Source organism: Crinia signifera, chromosome 5, assembly GCF_055691185.1.
Source record: "Crinia signifera chromosome 5, ASM5569118v1, whole genome shotgun sequence".
NCBI lineage: Eukaryota > Metazoa > Chordata > Amphibia > Anura > Myobatrachidae > Crinia > Crinia signifera.
The window spans coordinates 203,972,303-203,996,629 of NC_139221.1; the positions used below are offsets into that span (position 1 = coordinate 203,972,303).

At 40.7% G+C, this 24,327-nt stretch overlaps 1 protein-coding gene across 1 annotated transcript; it reads left to right on the plus strand.

The window, feature by feature from the left end:
- Positions 1–260: 260 nt before the first annotated feature.
- On the plus strand, positions 261–23,412 carry LOC146005777 (transcription factor Sox-8-like). Its single transcript, XM_083145202.1, has 3 exons — positions 261–287; positions 9,135–9,447; positions 21,438–23,412. Exons 1-3 carry the CDS (start codon positions 261–263, stop codon positions 22,163–22,165), a joined length of 1,068 nt encoding a protein of 355 aa, XP_083001328.1. The 3' UTR covers positions 22,166–23,412.
- Positions 23,413–24,327: the final 915 nt, after the last annotated feature.

A 24,327-nucleotide genomic window follows, 5' to 3' on the forward strand; every position in this document is an offset into this window, starting at 1 on the left:
AAACACACGGAGGCAAAAGTATACCAACGTTTCGTGGCAGCGTTGCCACTTTATCAAGGTGCCTTGATAAAGTGGCAACGCTGCCACGAAACGTTGGTATACTTTTGCCTCCGTGTGTTTTCCTCTGTGTGCGAGTGCCGCCGTCCCCCCTACACCCTATATATATATATATATATATATATATATATATATATATATATATATATAAATACACTTACCCCCCCAGGGTGAAGGAGTTCAGACCAGCACTCAGTAACGAAATGAAGAAAAACGAAGATTTATTTCAGGTACATCAGAAACAAACAGCAGCTGTCCCTGAAACAGAAACAAACAGCAGCTGTAAATAGAAAAAAATAATATCCAAGTTTTCTCCTAATTGCTTGCATATTTTCCTAACGCGCCTATTACCTGCTGTACAGTTCTTTTCAAGTTAATTATACACTTATAACTCCAGGTCATATGCCTGAGGGTAGCCTTTAATTCAATTCAGTCTTAATAATTTCTACCGGAACTAAATTTTTTGCAATTATAAAAGTCACAGTGCGTTTTGCATCATTTCCTGCAAATTCTACGCTACTTATATTACGCAGGCGAGCGTTGAACTCCCGCAGTTTAATGGATGCACATATTCAGAATAACAGTATTTGCTTTGGATTTAAATAAAGTTGTCACTGCGGAAATTAACCGTTTCCTCCCAGTTGGAAATAGCAGAGTATCAGCCAATCACCACTCATTTTTCGAATCCCTATTTACAAAACAAAAATGGTTTTGGACCAGAAGTTATATGTAATGTTTACGCGTAACCCTTTAAGCATTTATTAACCCCTTCACGACATTTGACGTATATATACGTCATGGCCGGGAAGTACTTCCCGACCGTTGACGTATATATACGTCATGGCTTAAAACTGTCACTGCGTCTAGAGACGCAGTGACAGAGGGACGATGTCTGCTGTCCCTGACAGCAGACATGTCCGTGCATGCCCAGGGGGGGCTGCGATGCCGCCCCCCCGTCGGCGATCGCTGTGATTGGCTGTTCAGTGTGAACAGCCATTCACAGCGTTTTCTGTGTCACCGGCGAATAACGTTCGCCGGTGACACGGGATCGGAGGTGATTGGTGCTGTAAAGTACAGCACCAATCACCGCGGGGTGTAAGGGTGACACTGGTGTCACCCCACCTCACCCCGCCCGCCCCCAAAGGCCGTGATTGGTCCGTCGGACCGACGGACCAATCACAGCCAAGGAGGGGGGTTTAAACTAACGGTGACTGCACTGCAGACGCCATTCCGGTCTGGAATAGCGTGCAGTGCGGTCACCGTGCCCAGCTGCCGCCAATACTGACCAGAACCCATCCAAATACTTACCTGATCACTGCCTAGATATTGCTTATTCTTGTGACATCTTGTGACATCCTGTGACATCTTGTGCTGCTGCGAGTTATTAGATAGTTATTAGATAGAGAGAGAGATAGAGAGAGATAGAGAGAGATAGAGAGGCCTAGTGCTATATTTTGTGCTGCTGCAGTGTGATAGAGCTATAGATAGAGAGATAGAGAGAGATAGAGAGAGAGAGATAGAGAGAGAGATAGTGACAGATAGTGACAGATTGTGCTATATATTTTTTATATAACTGAAAGAGATATAGAGAGATAGAGAGAGATAGAGAGGCCTAGTGCTATATTTTGTGCTGCTGCAGTGTGATAGAGCTATAGATAGAGAGATAGAGAGAGATAGAGAGAGATAGAGAGAGAGAGATAGTGACAGATTGTGCTATATATTTTTTATATAACTGAAAGAGATAGAGAGAGATAGAGAGAGATAGAGAGGCCTAGTGCTATATTTTGTGCTGCTGCAGTGTGATAGAGCTATAGATAGATAGAGAGAGATAGAGAGAGAGATAGAGAGAGATAGAGAGATAGTGACAGATTGTGCTATATATTTTTTATATAACTGACTGCTGCCCCCCCTTTTGTGCTGATCAGTATAAATTAACTGATCAGCAACTTTTTGGGGGCGCAGGTTTTTTTTTATATATAGATATACCTGTCAGTGCTGCTGCTGCAGTGTCATAGAGTGATAGATAGTGAGAGATAGAGAGATAGAGAGAGATAGTGACAGAGAGTGATAGAGAGTGCTAAATTTTGTGTCTGCTGCCCCCGCCTTTTGTGCTGATCACTATATCTGAGGTGATCAGCAACTTTTTGGGGGTACAGAGTTTTTTTTTTTTATATATACCTGTCAGTTGCTGCCAGTTGCACTGTCAGTTGCACCAAAGGTTGTGCACCTGCTGCCCCTCACTGGTAATCAGTGTCGCATCACTGATCACCTTTTTTTATTTTTTGTGAGTGCTGTGGGGTCTTTTTTAAATTTTTTTTTTACACACACTGTGATTTTGTGTGTGTCCTGTGGCCACTGTGCGCTGATCAGTGACGTACATCACTGATCAGCTTTTTCGGCACAGGGTTGATCTATTTTTTTTTTTTTTTGATCAAATTCCTGTTGCCTTTGAGCGCTGTTCAGTGACGGACGTTACTGACCAACATCTGTGCTCAATTTTTGGCGCAGGACCTTTTTTTTTTTTTTAACCCCTTCCATTTTTTTTTTTAACCCCTTCCATTTTTTTTTTTTTAACCCCTTCCATTTTTTTTTTTTTTAACCCTTCAATTTTTTTTTTTTTGTATTTTTTTTTTCTGCACTACATACACACCACACACTACATACCCCCCGGGTTGAAATAAAGTTTGTACCCCCCCCTACACTATACACGTGTTGAAACATTTCACTACCAGTAACACAAAAATATAAATGGCATCCCAAATGTCATCCCAAATGTCGTCCCAGTCATCCAGGAGAATGTATTCAGTGGAGGAGGCATATGCCATGCTTGCCTCTGACTCTGACACAGCCAGTGAGGCAAGCGGGGAATTTGAAGGATTCGTCTTAAGCTCTTCTTCCTCCTCTGGTGATGAGGGACCCCCTCAAAGACGCCCCCGTAGAGCAGCTGAGACCCCCCCCCCCAATAATTGATCTCGTATGGACCCCACCACCAGACAATTTTGAGCCCCAGGTTCCTGAGTTTTTGGCCATCCCAGGAATCCAATTTGATTCAACAGGTCTCAGAGAAATTGACTTTTTCAAATTATTTTTCTCTGATGATTTTATAAATTTAATGGTGGACCAAACTAATTTATATGCCCAGCAGTTTATTGCTCAAAACCCCACGTCATCATTTGCTAGGTGGACCCCTGTAGATGCAGTAGAGATGATGACGTTTTGGGGTCTGGTGTTACACATGGGCATAGTAAAAAAGCCACAAATTAGGCAATATTGGAGTACAGATGTTCTGTACAGCACCCCATTTCACCGTATGGCCATGCCCCGGGCTCGTTTTGAGGCAATCCATAAATTTATACATTACACCGATAATGCACAGTGCCCACCCAGAGATGATCCCACCTTTGACAGGCTATTCAAAGTCAGGCCGGTCATTGATCATTTCAGTGCCAAATTTGCAGAGCTATACATCCCTGATAAATGTATTAGTATCGACGAGTCCCTTATACATTTTAAAGGAAGGGTTAAATTCCGCCAGTACCTTCCCAGTAAGAGGGCAAGGTATGGCATAAAAATGTATAAGCTGTGTGAAAGCACCACAGGGTACACCCACAAGTTTAGGGTATATGAAGGGAAGGATTCAAGAATTGAACCACCAGAATGCCCCCCCTCCCTCGTAGTTGTTAGTGGAAAAATTGTCTGGGATTTAATGCACCCCTTCCTGGATAAGGGTTATCACCTCTATGTGGATAACTTTTACACCAGCATCCCCCTGTTTAAGGCCCTTGGTTCAAGAGGTACAGCAGCTTGCGGTACTGTGCGCAAGAACCAAAGAGGCCTCCCCAAAACGCACATTGCCCAAGTAATGAGAAGGGGTGAAAGCAGGGGAATATGCACCGAAAATATGTTGTTGGTCAAATATAAGGACAAGAGGGATGTCCTTATACTGACAACAATTCATGGAGACAGTACCACCTCCATCCCTGTACGAGGTACCAGTACCCACACCTCAAAACCAAATTGTATCCTAGATTACAATAAGTACATGGGCGGAGTGGATCTTTCAGATCAGGTACTGAAGCCGTACAGTGCCCTGCGGAAAACAAATATCTGGTACAAGAAGCTGGCCGTGTATATCATCCAGATGGCACTGTATAACGCTTACGTGCTATTCCGTTCTACCGGCCAGAGGGGGACATTTATGCACTTTCAAGAGGAAGTCATAAAGAGCCTAATATTTGGGAATCAGCAGGCAGAGGGCCCCAGTACTTCTAGTACTGGCCCCCGTATTGTACCAGGGCAGCATTTTCCCAACGAAATCCCCTCCACTGCAAGAAAGGGCAGGACACAAAAAAGGTGCAAAGTTTGCTATAAAAAGGGAATAAGAAAGGATACTATTTTCCACTGTGAAACTTGCCCCGACAAACCCGGCCTATGTATAAAGGAGTGTTTCAAAATATACCACACATCTATGGATTATTAGGTTCATCATTTTACCGTGCTTCGGGGGTCTTGCTAATGCCACATAGCACCCACCATTCATTCCACCAGAATCTGAGCTGCAAAATCCAAAAATCACTCATTCCCTTCTGAGTCATGCCATGCACCCAACTGGTATTTTTTGGTCACATGTGAGGCATTGCCGTACTCTGGAGAAATGGGGGCACAGATTTTGGGGTGCTTTGTCTCCTTCATTCCTTGTGAAAATGAAAAATTTTGAGCCAGAAGTACATTTTTGTGTAAAAAAATGTATTTTTTTCATTTTCACTGCCCAGTTGTACCAAAATTGATGAAACCCCTGGGGGTTTGAAATGTACACTATACCCCTAGATGAATTCCCTGAGGGGTGTAGTTTGCAAAATGGGGTCACTTGTGGGGGGGTTCCACTGTATTGGTAATGCAACATAGCACCCACCATTCATTCCACCAAAATCTGTGCTCCAAAATCCAAAAATCACTCCTTCCCTTCTGAGTCCTGCCATGCACCCAACTGGTATTTTTTGGTCACATGTGAGGCATTGCCGTACTCTGGAGAAATGGGGGCACAGATTTTGGGGTGCTTTGTCTCCTTCATTCCTTGTGAAAATGAAAAATTTTGAGCCAGAAGTACATTTTTGTGTAAAAAAATGTATTTTTTTCATTTTCACTGCCCAGTTGTACCAAAATTGATGAAACCCCTGGGGGGTTTGAAATGTACACTATACCCCTAGATGAATTCCCTGAGGGGTGTAGTTTGCAAAATGGGGTCACTTGTGGGGGGGTTCCACTGTATTGGTAATGCAACATAGCACCCACCATTCATTCCACCAAAATCTGTGCTCCAAAATCCAAAAATCACTCCTTCCCTTCTGAGTCCTGCCATGCACCCAACTGGTATTTTTTGGTCACATGTGAGGCATTGCCGTACTCTGGAGAAATGGGGGCACAGATTTTGGGGTGCTTTGTCTCCTTCATTCCTTGTGAAAATGAAAAATTTTGAGCCAGAACTGCATGTTTGTGTAAAAAAATGTAATTTTCCATTTTCACATCCCAGTTGTACCAAAATTGGTGAAACCCCTGGGGGTTTGAAATGTACACTATACCCCTAGATGAATTCCCTGAGGGGTGTAGTTTGCAAAATGGGGTCACTTGTGGGGGGGTTCCACTGTATTGGTGCTTGGGGGGTCTTGCTAATGCGACATAGCACCCACCAAAATTCCACCAGAATCTGAGCTGCAAAATCCAAAAATCACTCCTTCCCTTCTAAGTCCTGCCATGCACCCAACTGGTATTTTTTGGTCACATGTGAGGCATTGCCGTACTCGGGAGAAATTGGGGCACAGATTTTGGGGTGCTTTGTCTCCTTCATTCCTTGTGAAAATGAAAAATTTTGAGCCAGAACTGCATGTTTGTGTAAAAAAATGTAATTTTCCATTTTCACATCCCAGTTGTACCAAAATTGGTGAAACCCCTGGGGGTTTGAAATATACACTATACCCCTAGATGAATTCCCTGAGGGGTGTAGTTTGCAAAATGGGGTCACTTGTGGGGGGGTTCCACTGTATTGGTGCTTGGGGGGTCTTGCTAATGCAACATAGCACCCACCAAAATTCCACCAGAATCTGAGCTGCAAAATCCAAAAATCACTCCTTCCCTTCTAAGTCCTGCCATGCACCCAACTGGTATTTTTTGGTCACATGTGAGGCATTGCCGTACTCGGGAGAAATTGGGGCACAGATTTTGGGGTGCTTTGTCTCCTTCATTCCTTGTGAAAATGAAAAATTTTGAACCAGAACTGCATGTTTGTGTAAAAAAATGTAATTTTCCATTTTCACATCCCAGTTGTATCAAAATTGATGAAACCCCTGGGGGTTTGAAATGTACACTATACCCCTAGATGAATTCCCTGAGGGGTGTACTTTGCAAAATGGGGTGACTTGTGGGGGGGTTCCACTGTATTGGTGCTTGGGGGGTCTTGCTAATGCGACATAGCACCCACCAAAATTCCACCAGAATCTGAGCTGCAAAATCCAAAAATCACTCCTTCCCTTCTAAGTCCTGCCATGCACCCAACTGGTATTTTTTGGTCACATGTGAGGCATTGCCGTACTCGGGAGAAATTGGGGCACAGATTTTGGGGTGCTTTGTCTCCTTCATTCCTTGTGAAAATGAAAAATTTTGAGCCAGAACTGCATGTTTGTGTAAAAAAATGTAATTTTTCATTTTCACATCCCAGTTGTACCAAAATTGGTGAAACCCCTGGGGGTTTGAAATGTACACTATACCCCTAGATGAATTCCCTGAGGGGTGTAGATTGCAAAATGGGGTGACTTGTGGGGGAGGTTCCTAACTTTTAGCACTTATGGTGCCTAGAAACCTACATGGTGCCTAAAAAAAAATCTCATAAAAAGGAGGCTCCAAAATCAAGTAGGTGCTCCTTCTATTATGAAGCCTGTGGTTTGGTCAACGTGCACACTAGGGCCACATATAGGATATTTTTGAAAACAAAAGAATTGGGGGAATCAATTTTTAGTCACATTTCTCTAGTAAAATCTACTGTATTTGTTAGAAAAATGTATTAAAATTGAAACTCTGCAAAAAAAAAGAAATTTTGAAATTTCACCTACACTTTGTTTTAATTCCTGTGAAACACCTAAAGGGTTAACAAACTTCCAAAATGCTGTTTTGAATACTGTGAGGGGTGCAGTTTTTGAAATGGCATCATTTATGGGGGTGTCTTGCATACAAGTCCCTCAAAGTCACATCAGAACTGAACTGGTCCCTAAAAAAATCAGTGTTTGAAATTTTCTTGAAAATTTGAGAATTTGCTAGTCATATTTGAAGCCTCCTAGTGTCCAAAAAAATGAAAAGGGGGTTGAAATAATGATGGCAACATAAAGTAGACATATGGTCTATGTTAGTTATTAACTATTTTGAGTGGTATGATTATTTGTCTCACAAGCAGAAAATTTAACATTTTGCATATTGCTAAATTTTCCATTTTTTCACGATATTTTGGTATTTTTCACAAAAAAACACAGACTGTATCGACCAAAATTTACCACTAACTTGAAGTACAATGTGTCACGAGAAAACAATCTCAAAATCACTGGGATAAGTAAAAGCAAAAAAAAGTTATCCCCACTTAAGTGAGACATGTCAGATTTGAAAAAAAGGGCTCTGTCATGAAGGCACAAACTGGCTCTGTCATGAAGGGGTTAATGTGCTAAGTCTGACTTATATCCATATTGGGAGTACAAAATTGGGCTAAAAGCAAAAACAAAATAATCTTTATAAGACAAAATCCCTCCAAAACATCCTGTGAGCATAAAACAAAAATGTTTCCCCCTCATCCTCGGAGATTGTTCCCTGCCGCGACACAATAGACCCGCACCAGTTGCATTTTTAAGTTAAAGTGAAGCTATTTTACACGTTTATAGTGTAATAGGAATAACTCAAATTATCATTTGCGGAGAAGTGGGAAGCGTATGTTGTTGTCCATGTTTTCGGAGTGCAAATGTACAGTCGCTGATCAAAGGAGTAATTTGGATGTATATGTATGCGTTTAGGTGCATTTTCTCCCAATTGATGGGTGCATGTGCTAACTCCTGTTATCGTGACCATCTGCCCAATCAGACTAAAAAAACAAGGAAGTGGATCTTTTTTTTGTGTGTGGTGGTGGGGGATGGGGGGGGGGGATTACCACTAGAAATTAATAGCATCTACACATTACGTTGCATTTTACAGTCCATATTCCCTACAACATGGGAATTCACAATGGGGTTGATGTAATCAGAAGCCAATCAAACTGACTGTATTTCTTTGGTGTGTGTGGGGGAAACGAAAGAACCTACAAAGAACACACGCTAACATTATTATTATTTTATTTATAAGGCGCCACAAGTGTTTTTCAGCACCATACAAAGGAACAGTACAGGGAGGCAAAAATTATGGGGAACATTCAAATTCCACGCAGCTCGGGCACAAGTTGGAATATTGGAACAATGGAAATGAAAGTAGATTCTGCAAATTCCTACAAGAGCATTGCCCATGTCTGTTGTACTAGATAGATTGTAATGTGGACTTCCTGTGTGGAATTATAATACGTACATCTAATTATAATGACCAGAGATGGCACCTGGTATACCGGGTATCTGTGTCCCGTTCCCAGCATACTATCTGTTAGAATAGTTTGATACCTCTAAATCACATTATATATATATATATATATATATATATATATATATATATATATGTGTGTTTAAAAAATGTTATGTATTATTGCAGCACTCTTTGTAGGTCGAGGGAACAGTTTCCATCCTGTGAATTTACTTATTATATCGGATTAATGACACATTAAATAGGGGTCTATTCCTAGCAGGCAAGGAAGTGTCTGAATATCGGGCATCTCAGCAATAAGGGAGGCGTATCAAGTCTTGGTTAGGGATACACTGGAGCAGTTGGTCAAAGCAACCAGTCAGATGCTGTCTTTCATTTTTTCTAGGATACCACAGACAAATGTTAGGCACTATCTGATTGGTCGCTATGGGCAATATCACTGCTTGAAATTTTTAGAAACTTTAATAAATGTACCCTTTTAGACTCTGCTTAAAGATAAATCAATCAGTTATCTTTCAGTTCATTCATGGAACTTCTCTCTCTCTCCTACCCTCAGTTTGCTGAGTGAAAACGAGAAGCGCCCTTTCGTTGAGGAGGCCGAGAGGCTCCGAGTGCAGCACAAGAAGGATCACCCTGACTACAAGTACAAGCCACGCAAAAGGAAGAGCGTGAAAGCCGGGCACAGCAACTCAGACTTGGGGGCTGAGCTGGGGCATCACCCCGGTTCTCAGATGTACAAGTCCGAATCTGCACTGGGAGCGATGGCAGATGGCCATCTTCATGGAGAGCACGCAGGTAGGGTTCCCGGCTCTTTGTCTGTGACTGTAAAAGGTGCCTATAATTATTTTGGTACTTGTTTCCTAGCACGGCCACAATCTTCTTGGTCGTGTGCCTTAACTTTAAGGCACACGATGCCCACGATGGACCCGATTTTCTTTAAAATCAGGTCCATTTTACCGTCAAATGGAAAATCGGGTCCATCGCGTCGGTCGTGTGCCTTTAATAAGGCACACGACGCGACCGACGCGATGGACCCGATTCTCCATAGGCTTCAATGTTAAAAATATTTTAACATTGAAGCCTATGGAGAAATCGCGTCCATCGGGTCCATCGCGTCGGTCGCGTCGTGTGCCTTAACATGGCACACGACGCGACCGACGCGATGGACCCGATTTCTCCATAGGCTTCAATGTTAAAATATTTTTAACATTGAAATCGCGTCGGTCGTGTCGGTCTTGTGCCATTATAATGGCACAAGATAAGATGGACTTGATTAAGTCCATCTTAACATAGTAATCAATGGGAAATGGGCCAATATGGGCCATTTCTCATTGTATATGGCCCCGTCATGCCCCCCCATTGTAAACGCCACCCCACTATTGACGCCAACCCGAAGCGTGGCGAGCGCAGCGAGCCCGCGAGGGGCGGCGGTGCGCGTCCTCCGACCTTTTCATTCCCCTACTATCCACGTCGGCGTGGAGGTGAGAATAGAATAGTGTGGCGAGCGCAGCGAGCCACCGAGCCCGAAGCGTGGCGAGCGCAGCGTGCCCCGCGAGGGGACGCGTATAACTTCACAGGTATACACGTCCCCTCGCGGGGCTCGCTGCGCTCGCCACGCTTCGGGCTCGGTGGCTCGCTGCGCTCGCCACACTATTCTATTCTCAACTCCACGCCGACGTGGATAGTAGGGGAATGAAAAGGTCGGAGGATGCGCACCGCCGCCCCTCGCGGGCTCGCTGTGCTCGCCACGCTTCGGGTTGGCGTCTATCGTGGGGTGCGGTGTACGCCGTTAAATTTGGGGGGGTTGGGAATATTTTACATTGAATGCAATGTAAAATCGGGTCCCAGGGACCCGATTTACATTTCATAAAAAAAAAAAAATCGGGTCCAAAATCGGTCGGTCGCGACGATCGCATCGCATGCGACCAAATCGCATGCGATGCGATCGACCCGATTTTTCCGACACGACCACCCCGATGTAAATCGGTGTGGCCGTGCTAGGAAACAAGTACCATTATTTTTAGCTTTTTGCAATTTTTTTTATTTAAATTATTATTCCAAATTCTTATTTACTACATATTTACCACCACAAGTATTCCCGGAAACATGATGGAGCAGGGAGTGTGGGATACAGAGGAATACACACATGGAGATCACAATAAATAATGTAATATTGCTCGAGGATAACCAGATAACCAAGCAGATTATGTCATATATAAGTTCTGATTGGCTGTTAGGGGCAACTCCTCTGCTTGTTATCCTCACTTCCGTTATGATCTGACTCCCCAAACATGCAAATGATGCGTACGCCATATAATGATCCATCAATCTACGCACCTTCTCCAGATATCAGGCCACTGACTGGCGTTTTAATGCTCCTCCTACATTCCCTGTGCTGGTGACCATCAGTCTGTTCTGATTGAACGTGTTTGTCGGTTTTACTCATAACACACAAATAAGCCAGAAACGTTTATTTAATTGTGTGCCCCCTACAAAGTAATCATACAGCCCATTTCCAGTCAAATGCGGTGACCAACGGCAGCAACTGCTACTGTCCTAAAATATTATTGCACAGCAGCAAACCCAGGAGGCAACGCTTTCCGGGAACGTCTGGGGCAGATTTATTAAGCCTGGTGGAGTGATAAAGTTCCTTGTACTTTATCACTGGCCAATCAGATCATAACTGCCATTTTTCAAACCCAGGGACAGATTTATTAAACTTGGTGAAGTGATAAAGTGGCTTGTACTTTATCACAGGCCAATCAGATCATAACTGTCATTTTTTAACGCAGGCTGTAATGTGGCAGTTAGGGGCTGATTGGCCAGTGATAATGTACAAGCCACTTTATCACTTCACCAGCATCTCTGGGATGCTTCTAATCGCTGTTTTTTAATAGACTGAATTAAATGTATATAACAAATAATATGAAGAAGTAATTTGAATAAAGTATATATATATATATATATATATATATATATATAAAAACAAAAAATATACCCAGCGCAAAAAGTCCTCACTGTTAAGTGTCAATAATTCCACATCAAATCCCAGTGTGTGCAGTCCTTTTCTTTAGGATCGTGCCATAGATACAGACATGGGGAATCTTGCAAAAAGAGTAGAAAAGATGCACCAATGAGCACAAAGTAACAGAATTTTACTGATCAAATAAAGCTCACGTACACAGGGGTTAAAAGTATAATGCTTGCCAGCCAGATCATAACACCATCACAGCCCGGATACACCTGTGGGGGATCACCGCTGCTCAGCTTCAGCCGCAGAGACCTCAGACCAAGACACCGCACCACTCGCACAGGACCAGAGGGGAACGCCGGCTGGAACACAGGTGGAAGAAGGACGTCTCCAACGTCGGACCATAGAAGTCACACCCAACTAGTTTCGTCACACAGAAGGACTTCGTCAGGGGGTGTGGTTACCTCAGGTGAGTATCAGGTATTTATACCCACATTTCCCTTGCAGGTGTTTGCAATCAATGATCAGCATAGCACTAAATTGGCAGCATTCCAGTCTAATACATACATTCACCAAATTCTTCAAAATACAAATATATCATAAAAAATACATCATAAAAAATACATCATAAAAAATAAAAGTATATATATGTATTTTTTATGATGTATTTTTTATGATATATTTGTATTTTGAAGCATTTGGTGAATGTATGTATTAGACTGGAATGCTGCCAATTTAGTGCTATGCTGATCATTGATTGCAAACACCTGCAAAGGAAATGTGGGTATAAATACCTGATACTCACCTGAGGTAACCACACCCCCTGACGAAGTCCTTCTGTGTGACAAAACTAGTTGGGTGTGACTTCTATGGTCCGACGTTGGAGACGTCCTTCTTCCACCTGTGTTCCAGCCGGCATTCCCCTCTGGTCCTGTGCGAGTGGTGCGGTGTCTTGGTCTGAGGTCTCTGCGGCTGAAGCTGAGCAGCGGTGATCCCCCACAGGTCTATCCGTGCTGTGATGGTGTTATGATCTGGCTGGCAAGCATTATACTTTTAACCCCTGTGTACGTGAGCTTTATATGATCAGTAAAATTCTGTTACTTTGTGCTCATTGGTGCGTCTTTTCTACTCTTTTTGCAATATATATATATATATATATATATATATATATATATATATATATATAAACACAATACTTTCCCTCACTGAGACCAATGTTGGCTTCTGTATTGGAAATGAAATAGGCGGCACTCCACAGGCTTGTCAAAGAATTCAAAATGTATTTAGATCATGAGAAAAGCTGGGACAATGTTTCAAAACCCGAAGGTTTTTTCCTCAGGTCCACTTTTAAATCATAAACATAATCAGAAGGTTGACAAAACCTGATTATGTTTATGATTTAAAAGTGTACCTGAGGAAAAAACCTTCGGGTTTTGAAACGTTGTCCCAGCTTTACTCATGATCTAAATACATTTTGAATTATTTGACAAGCCTGTGGAGTGCCGCCTATTTCTTTTCCAATACAGAAGCCAACATTGGTCTCAGTGAGGGAAAGTATTGTGTTATTTATATATATATATATATATATATATATATATATATATATATATATATAAAAGTAAATACAAATAGAGAAAATGACCCCCAGTGCGCCACCAAAAAGCAGCTACTCTATAGATCTCCCCTGTTAGCGGGAGATGAAAGAGAAAAGTAGGTACCAGAATATAGAGAGCGCTAATGAACCTCCACCTTTTGGAAGTGCAGTGTATCAAGGTGTGATCATACACAATGCAATAGTCTATTAAAACAAATACTTTTTATTAAATGATTTTTCTTAAAAGTTTCTTTTTCTTGTGTTCAAGAATTTCTTTCAAGTAGCCAACCCAACGCGTTTCGCCTTTTTGCAAAGGCTTCCTCAGGGGTTACTTTTGATATGCACCGAACAAATGCCGGGCAGATACTTGTGCACAATGGCTGTCTCAATCAAAGATCCCACAATCTAGGATTAGTAGACATCCTATTCCCATGGTTTAGGGTATGGGTCTCACTTAAATTCCGACTCAAACGGATAAAAATAGATGGAAAAACCGTGTGCGGAGCAAAGACCACTTCACGACGTTCCACCCTCAAACTCGAAACACAAAAGTGGGGGGGTTTCAGAATTCCCCAACAATAAAAGGCCAATTCCTGGCGTTAAACAGACCTCCTGTGTGATTTCCACCAGACAGAACTGTATTGTATTGGAAATGAAATAGGCGGCACTCCACAGGCTTGTCAAAGAATTCAAAATGTATTTAGATCATGAGAAAAGCTGGGACAATGTTTCAAAACCCGAAGGTTTTTTCCTCAGGTCCACTTTTAAATCATAAACATAATCAGAAGGTTGACAAAACCTGATTATGTTTATGATTTAAAAGTGTACCTGAGGAAAAAACCTTCGGGTTTTGAAACGTTGTCCCAGCTTTACTCATGATCTAAATACATTTTGAATTATTTGACAAGCCTGTGGAGTGCCGCCTATTTCTTTTCCAATACAGAAGCCAACATTGGTCTCAGTGAGGGAAAGTATTGTGTTATTTATATATATATATATATATGGAAAGAAATTGAAAAGTCTGCGCCCAACTGTCCATCAGTATTAGAAATACCAGTTAGTGAAACCCTTGTATCGCACACAAAGGGTTAATTGTACCAAAAGTCCAGTAACATAAGGACCTGCAGCTGCTTCTTTCTCTATGAGGAGATCTCTGGAATCCACAGAGCAAAACAAATCTAGAATAGGGCAGAAAGAAGGCGCTGGATTGCAGAGAAGCGTGGGGTAGCACAACGGGTCCTGGATACCGGTGTCAGGTGAAGGAGCGTCGTAGGCCACGCCCTGACGCGTTTCGTCACTTGCGGACTTCGTCAGAGGGCGTGGCTACTACGTACGCTCAAAGAGTTTATGTAGGGCTGTCCCCGTCAATCATACAGGTCAGCGTGCGGTAATTACCGACGATACAGGTGGACGGACTTAGACGCACCACGTAACTCCGTCACGTGGTGCCGATGTCTCCGTCAGACGGAGCGGCTAATATAGTATGGTATACAGAGGGACGAACTTAGAAGCACCACGTCACTCAGTCACGTGGTGCCAATACCTCCGTCAGACGGAGCGACTCATATAGTACGGTCTGTGTGTACATATAAGCTCTAAAGGCCAATCACAAACACAGGTTTGGACCCGCCTTCAGATGAAGACGATCTTATTGGTCTGCTGGCTTGATAGCCTTAATAACACAAACAGGCTGTATAAACAGCTGTATTTGGACCGCTAAAAGCTAATAATTCCCAAACATCACTATATAAGTGCGGGACAAACTAAAGGAATGAACGTGATTAATACCACCGCTCATTTATATTGTGCCACCGGTACAAAGTATTCAGTGAAAGCAGCATATCACTCCGGAATACACAGGCACAAAATTACATAAAATACATAAAAAATACACAATTTCATAAAAATGTATATAGACAATGACATATGTATAACAAAACATATAAAAAAATATAAAAAAATAGCATATAAAAATTTGCATATAAGAAAAGCAGACAGGTGACATATGAAAAACCGGTGTATAGTCCAATATTTACACCAGATGCAATCTGCAGTACAGCATAAAAATTAATAATGTCACTGTTGAAGCATATCAATACTTGACTAATCAGATGCATTTATAGTTGCAAACCAGCAAATAATGAGAAGGCGGGACAATATCAATCGCATTACATTCTCAGGCACCAACATTACGCAGAAAATTTTTTTAAATCATAAAAATGAAGATTACTAATGTTGTCAACATATATTCCGGTATATTGATCTATTATATTTTAAATACCTCTAAGCATATCACTAGACACTTTAGATGCTTACCAAGGACAAAAGCACTTAAGGCAAAGGGTCAAGGACCGATGTTTAACCAATAAAAGGTGTTATCTCGTAACCCTCATTTAACCCTCTGGGTACCAGAGTATCAAGTCTCAGTATCCAGATGGTTTCTCTTTTCAAGAGAAACTTATCATGATCACCACCTCTTTTACTGTGGTGAACTAGCTCAATCCCCCTACAGGTTAGTGTTTTCGGGTCACAGTTATGGTGTTCTTTAAAATGTCGGGGTACACTGTGATTAGTGACTCCATGTTTGATGTTCCGGAGGTGCTCAAGGATTCTAACCTTGAGGCACCTCTTTGTCTTACCGACGTATTTCAAGCCACACCCACATGTAAGAAGATATATGACTGATGAAGAATTACAATTGATAAATTCATTGACCTTGATATCAGTGCCCTCAATGAGTGGTCCTTTTTTCATATGAGGACAAATTTTACATCGATTACAAGGGTAACTGCCTTTTAAACTCAAGAATGTCTCAGAAGGTTGATTTAGGCTTTCAAGTTGACTTTTTGAGATCATCGTTTTTAAGGTCTTAGCTCGGCGAAACACCATTTTTGGGGCCTGTGGGATATGTCCAGCCAGGACAGGATCTAATTTAAGCACCCCCCAGTGTTTCTTAAAGATATATCTCAGATCTTTCTCATGTGAATTGTACTGTGTTATAAACATAACATCATCATTATTGGTAGAGGTATGCGATGGGGTTAAGGCAGCGCTTTTGGGTTGGAAAAGCTTGCTCCTATCCAACATGCGTGCCCTTTGAAGGGCTCCCTGTATTACACCATGTGGATACCCCTTCTCAACAAACCTATTCACATATATCATTGCTTGTTCCTCAAAGCGTGTAATGCTTGAACAGTTCCTTCTTAGACGCAAAAATTGCGAATAAGGGATGTTATCCTTCCAAGCGCCTAAATGGCAGCTTGAGTACTCAAGGTAGCTGTTCGCGTCAACACGCTTGAAGAATGTGGATGTCTGGATGGTTTTATCAACAGGAAAATTACCCACATCTAATACAATGTCAAGAAACTCAATCCTTGTGGGATGAAAAGATGACGTGAATTTCAGATTATATGCATTGATATTGAGACATTCTACAAATTTATCAAATGAGGCTTCGTTGCCCTCCCATATAATAATGATATCATCGATGTATCTCTTTAGAAAAATGACATTAGTGCTAAGTTCATCCTTTATGGTGGTGGTCTCCCACTCAGCCATATAGAGGTTGGCAAGGCTAGGGGCACAAATCGTGCCCATAGCCGTGCCACATGTCTGCAAGTACCAATCTCCAAGAAATTCAAAATAGTTGAACTGCAGTACAAATTTTAAACAGTCACAGATAAAAATACGTCTACCTAAAGATATGTCAGGGTCAAGGCATAAACGATTAGCAATTGCCTGTATTCCCTTATCATGCGGGATACTGGTGTAGAGAGCCTGCACATCTATAGTGGCAAAGGCAAAACTCTCCTTCCACTCAATATCCGCCAACATTTCTAACAAATGTGAAGAATCACGTACATATGTCTCAACCAAAGGTACATATTTTTTGATGTATGTATCCACATACTCAGAGATGCGTGAAGTGAGCGATCCCACTCCAGCCACTATCGGGCGACCCGGGGGAGGCAAAATCCCCTTATGTATCTTTGGCAGATGGTAGAACGTTGCTAGATTTGGGGTACTGTTATACAAATACTTAAATTCATTTAAACACAATAGTTTATCATTGAGACCTCTCTTGAGGATTCCTTCAAGATGCAATAAATATTCACCAGTGGGGTCCCCTCCCAATTTTATATATGATTTATCGTCTAGCAACAATTTATAAGCTTCAGATACATACATCTCTCGGTCGAGTACTACAACTCCTCCGCCTTTGTCGGCGTTTTTTATTACAATAGAGCTGTCTGCTTGTAAGCTCTTAATTGCAAGATTTTCCTTATGACTTACATTAGGTTTGATCTGATTTTTTATGTCTAATTTAGATAGATCTTTTTTCACCAACTCAGTGAACAGGTCAATATATGGTCCGCGAGATTCCAGCGGGTAATAAGTGGACTTTAATTTAAGATTCGAATTTTGTGAATCTAATGGTACATCAACTAGGGCCGTAAAACTGGGTTTCCTTAAGAAATGGCGCTTAAGAGTTAGCCGTCTAGCAAACAAGTTAAGATCTATTTGTATATCTTCCTTATTAGCACCCTTAGTTGGTGCGAAGGATAATCCCTTCTGCAAAACAGATAATTCAGTGTCATTAAGTACCCTCTTAGAGAGATTGAATACACCTTTAAGATTATGGGAGGGATTAGATTGATCAAGGCCAAGGTCCATGGGGGCATTGCTACTACTGGTTACTGTACCAATCTCTGTTTTGCTTCCCTTTTTGGTATTTCTTTTTCCTCGGCTTCCCCTAGTCTTCTTTTTAACCTTAAAGGGGTACGGTTTGGTGTCGACATTCGTAAGTCGTCGTTCCGACCAACCTCTAAAAAACGGCCATTATCATAGTCTGGGCGAAGGACCTCAAATCTATTTCTGTTGTTAAGGCCTCTATCATGAGCATTACGTGAAAACACGGGCTCATTCCAGTGATTCTGTGGGTTTCTATTACGTTGGTAATTTTTGCCGCGGGGTTTAAAGGGGACTGTTTGCCACCTATCCTGGCGTCTATCTCTAGACCTTTCATAGCGCCTCTCATAATGATTATCCTGTCCATAACCATCATTTACAGGTGCTCTATGTGAGACCCTTCTATGTTTAGGTCCCTGCCATTTTTGTTTGTTGGGATATTGGGTGTTAGGGGTATCTATATTAACCAAATCCCTAACTTTAGCCACCTGCCAGGTTCTTACTCTATTGTTTTCATAGTCACCACGATCACGGGCAAATTTCCTCTGTTTAGTGTCAATAATTTTAGCCTCAATGTTAGAGACTTTAGTGTCAATTTCTGACTTAGCCTCAGATAGAGCTTCTTTTGAGTGTGATGCCTCTAATTTAGGAACCAAGGATGCAATCTGATGCTCAATGTCTTTAAAAGATTTCTTTTTTTCGCTAATAATTAGCCGCATCAAAGACATAGAGCATTCATCAAGGATATTGTTCCAGTCCTTAATGAACTGCTCATTATCTAAATTTACAGTGGGATTTTTTACAAGCCTCAACCCTCTAGGGATTCTACTACAGTTGATATAGCTATCCAGGCTTTTAATATCCCACCAAGTTTTTGCCTCCTTGATTAGGAGGCGTTCCAAATCAAGGAGACTGCCGTCAATCTCACACCCAACATGATTAGTCCCCAGGATGGGATTTCTATCGTCAAAGATTCTGTTACATTCCAAAGAACGTTTGGTATTAAGCTCACTGTTTCTGAACATATTGTATGTAACAGGTTAATACCAGGAAAAAAATTCCAAACAATTGACAAGACAAAGGTTCAGCAAGACAAATCAATAGGATTCAAATGCACAACAAACTGGAAAGAAATTGAAAAGTCTGCGCCCAACTGTCCATCAGTATTAGAAATACCAGTTAGTGAAACCCTTGTATCGCACACAAAGGGTTAATTGTACCAAAAGTCCAGTAACATAAGGACCTGCAGCTGCTTCTTTCTCTATGAGGAGATCTCTGGAATCCACAGAGCAAAACAAATCTAGAATAGGGCAGAAAGAAGGCGCTTCATGGTGTAGTATTTTTAGTAGACACAATTTATTTTAAAAAAGATAAGCCACGGTAAGGGTTAACATGGACTCGTACCAAGTAAAAGGGCTGTGTGGACTGGGTACCACAAGGCATAAGTTTTAAAACCAAGGCATATGCTGCTCACACTGTATATATATATAAGTAAATACAAATAGAGAAAATGACCCCCAGTGCGCCACCAAAAAGCAGCTACTCTATAGATCTCCCCTGTTAGCGGGAGATGAAAGAGAAAAGTAGGTACCAGAATATAGAGAGCGCTAATGAACCTCCACCTTTTGGAAGTGCAGTGTATCAAGGTGTGATCATACACAATGCAATAGTCTATTAAAACAAATACTTTTTATTAAAAGATTTTTCTTAAAAGTTTCTTTTTCTTGTGTTCAAGAATTTCTTTCAAGTAGCCAACCCAACGCGTTTCGCCTTTTTGCAAAGGCTTCCTCAGGGGTTACTTTTGATATGCATCGAACAAATGCCGGGCAGATACTTGTGCACAATGGCTGTCTCAATCAAAGATCCCACAATCTAGGATTAGTAGACATCCTATTCCCATGGTTTAGGGTATGGGTCTCACTTAAATTCCGACTCAAACGGATAAAAATAGATGGAAAAACCGTGTGCGGAGCAAAGACCACTTCACGACGTTCCACCCTCAAACTCGAAACACAAAAGTGGGGGGGTTTCAGAATTCCCCAACAATAAAAGGCCAATTCCTGGCGTTAAACAGACCTCCTGTGTGATTTCCACCAGACAGAACTGTATTGTATTGGAAATGAAATAGGCGGCACTCCACAGGCTTGTCAAAGAATTCAAAATGTATTTAGATCATGAGAAAAGCTGGGACAATGTTTCAAAACCCGAAGGTTTTTTCCTCAGGTCCACTTTTAAATCATAAACATAATCAGAAGGTTGACAAAACCTGATTATGTTTATGATTTAAAAGTGTACCTGAGGAAAAAACCTTCGGGTTTTGAAACGTTGTCCCAGCTTTACTCATGATCTAAATACATTTTGAATTATTTGACAAGCCTGTGGAGTGCCGCCTATTTCTTTTCCAATACAGAAGCCAACATTGGTCTCAGTGAGGGAAAGTATTGTGTTATTTATATATATATATATATATATATATATATATATATATATATATATATATATATATATATATATATATATATAAGTAAGCCTGCTCGAAGCTAATGCTTCAAAATCAAGTAGATGTAGTTTCACTTGCTGCCAACAGATGGCAGGGTTTCGGAGCCAAACGGACACTAGACGTGCTTGAGACATATGCAGGCCCTTAAGTCTACAGGCTGCCCCCATTTCTTGGACACTTTACCCTCTGGGGGCCTGCGCCAATGGCAGCAGCACTGTAGAAATCACAGACAAACAGCTGACATTTTCCGGATGTCTTGCGCAGACGCAGTAGTAAAATCACTGTGAAAGTGGCTGCCATTTATTCTGGAGATCTGCGCAGGCCTCTCCTAAATGCCCCTGGGGAAAGCTGTGTGCAATTACAGGTGCAAATGCGTGTAGTTTGCACCAGGCAAACATCACACACACTTCCACTCCTGTTCGCAGCCATGTGTTTTGTCTGTATGTTCTTGCAACTGTCCACAACGTAGGGACCCTTCGACCCATGTCAGACTGGTGTAAGCGTCACATAAACCTTAAAGGTCCAAATGCTCAGTAGGCATCAGGCTTGGGGGAAGATTTTTAAAGCTAATAGAGAGATGAAGTGCCAGCCAATCAGCTCCTTTCATTTTTCAAACACAGCCTGTAAAATAACAGTTACAAACTGATTGGGTGGTACAGTACATTATCTCTGTCCAAGGATTGAGACAGATCTGTCTACCAGTGTTTGCTTGAAACAGTGGTTATTAACCACTGCCCTCAACATTTACCAAAAGGTCATGTTTTTAGGATTTCTGTTTTAATGAGACAGTTGGGATAATTACTGACCCAGTAAAATAAACATTCGCCTGTACATGATTAAATAAATCCTCAAAGTATGACCTGCTGGGGATATTTGAGGACTGGATCTGAGAACCACTGATAGCACATAGCAAGTTAGTCTTATTTAATATGTGTAGAAATATAGTTATTCACACTTATTACTAACTTTTCTGTATAAAGTTACAATAAATGTATTTAAAATGTTTCTTTGTCCTTTATTTCTGCTGTTAGGTCAAAACCATGGACCTTCAACTCCTCCAACTACACCCAAGACTGACCTACTCCATGGTGGGAAACAAGAACTGAAGGATGAAGGACGGAGGATGATGGACAGTGGTAGGCAGAACATCGACTTCAGCAATGTGGACATTAATGAACTGAGCAGCGAAGTCATCAACGACATAGAGGCTTTTGATGTTCATGAATTTAACCAGTACTTGCCACTTAGTGGGCATATAGCCATTGCAGATGACCATGGCCAGAATTACACAGCACCACCTTATGCAACGCCCTATACGCACCCGGCAGGGAATACACAAGCTCCTGTTTGGACTCATAAGAGTCCTCCAACTTCATCCTCATCTTCTGAGTCTGCCCAGCAGAGGCCTCATATTCAGACAGAGCAGCTGAGTTCCAGTCATTATAGAGACCAATCCCTTGGATCACCTCCACATTCTGATTTCAACTCCTACAGCACCCAGGCTTGTGCCACAACTGTGCCTAGTTCTACAGTACCCACCTCTTTTCCTAGTTCTCAGTGTGACTACACAGACCTACCCAGCTCCAATTACCACAATCCCTATTCCAGTTATCCATCCAGTCTCTACCAATATCCTTATTTCCATTCCTCCTGCCAACCCTATGCCACACCTATCCTCAATAGCTTGTCCATTCCACCTTCCCATAGTCCCACCTCCAACTGGGACCAGCCGGTCTACACAACCCTGACAAGGCCTTAAATGCATTTTCATTTTTGGAACTGAGGACTTTCCTTCTACAGTTATGGCTGGCTGTTGTTAAGTCTTCCAAGACACGTGCACTAGAGACTGAATGTACTGGTGGAAGGTGCAAGTGCCAGCTTCTTTTTCAAGTGCCTGCTGATAAGCTGAGAATATTTCTCTTACGTTAAAAAGATCATTTCCATTTAAACTTTTCCAGAAAGCTAATTGTGAAACAAAAATTTGCTGAAAAAAAGTTATTTTTCTTTTTGAACTGTGACGTGACTTAAAGTGAAGGATGGACCTCCAGCTACCCAATAAGGACAGAGATTCCCTGGGAGCAATTAGGAGGTGTATTAGGTTTTGTAGTTTACTGCAATCTGAAATACAGACCAAACCTTATGAACGTACTCTGACCAATTCTAACAAAATCCGTTTTATTGTAAAGGCTAATCGATGGGGTAGAGTACCAGTTTTGGATTGACCCATCAAAGTCTTCATGTGCTACTTCATCTCTACAACTGATACAGCAGCATTATTAAATTCTGAATATTTTATGCACCAGCAGAATTACACATTTTGGAAAACCGTTCCTCATGAAACTTACTGTAGCAATTGATTTTGCAGTATTTGTCTGTTCATCGTGATTGAAGAAAAACCCAGTTTAACCATTATCACTTAATCGTGTCTCAGGCTTGGACTACATAATGTCTATTTCAGTAGATTTTTAAGCAATGTTTGGCTGTAATTAACTTTTTTTTAATGTTCGTATAGTTCTGAGATCTGTTAAATATATAAATATATATATAAAATATATTTATGTGCCATATATTATAAGTGACTAAGGACTGTACTCATTGGTAAAGTACAATAATGGGGAGACAAACAATTCAACTAAGAAGAGAAAATGAAGGGAATAGGTTGGAACAGGCTAATAAAAAAAAAGGCAGGCCGAATACACAAAATGCAAAGGGTGACTGAAAGCTATTTAATTACATCAGACCAGCAAACATATAAAATATTAACCGGTTGGTTATACATTTTTATAAATGTATATATTGAATCAGTAATTATTTGTTAATACCAATAAAATTGTTATAATGATTCATAACAATGCTGTTTAATGTAATTTTCCAGGGACCAGACTCTTCCTACCAAGATAAGACACTAAAAACCTCTTCCATATTTTATATTTTAACTTAGGTGTTGAGTCAAAAAATACATAGATTTTTTCGTTGTCATCTGTTCCATTGTTCCCTATCATTGTATGCTGAGCATATAATTTTTATTTTATGATAACTCATGCCTTTTTTTAAAGATATTGCAAACATTTTGTAAATTAAAAAAAAAAATTAGAAATTATTTTTTGTTTCTAAGTTTCTTACTATTTTCGAAAAAAATGTGCTATGGATCAGATTTTACTGTTCATTCATTTAAACAAAATATCTTGTTTTTCTGCAAATTCTATTTTTCTGTTCAAGGTGTGAAAGATTCAATTTCTATGTATTGTATGTTGCTGATTTTCTTTTTCATTAAGCAAAGCTAACTTTTGTATATGCTATCTTCAAGAAAATTTAAATGGCTTTTTATCAAAATTATTGTGGCTTGGTCATATGATTTTTTAAGTTGGAATCATTTAAAAAATTTTGCCACAAATATAAGTGGAATAATTGTCATTAGTGGTAGACAATCTGTTAATTTCATATTAGGCTTTGTGAAATGTTTTTTTGTTTTCCAATTTCAACATTTTTGGTCTAAAAATAATTAAAATAATTTACATTAGTAGTGTAAATTGGTTCATTTTATATTACTTTTTTGCGAGATTTTATTTATTTCACCTACCGCACACATTTTTGTTTCTTGTTTAAAAACTTTTGCCCAAAACTAAGGCAAATAATTGACATCACGGTAAACAAACAAAAAAATATGGGTTATTTTTTAATGTTCTATTTTGTGAGCTATTACTGTTCTTATTTTTTTTTGTTCTTAATGTGTTTACCTGTCAGATACACCTTCTATTTTCATAAAAGATATAATACATTTTCCTGGAAAAGTTGGTGCATTCATTTAAAACCCCAAAGTGTAATCACAATATTTAATTCAACCACATGGGCTCAGGGTTATGTTTTCCAGGCTGATATTAATTTAAGAAAACAGCCTTGAAACCAAAACAAGAGTCTGGG

Excerpts from the sequence above, each read along its gene's own strand:
- LOC146005777 (XM_083145202.1), top strand. The coding sequence starts at position 261 with ATGAAGAAAAACGAAGATTTATTTCAG. Across the intron at positions 288-9,134 it reads AAAACGAAGATTTATTTCAG|ACTCTGCTTAAAGATAAATC; the intron begins GTACATCAGAAA and ends GTACCCTTTTAG. Across the intron at positions 9,448-21,437 it reads TCTTCATGGAGAGCACGCAG|GTCAAAACCATGGACCTTCA; the intron begins GTAGGGTTCCCG and ends TTCTGCTGTTAG.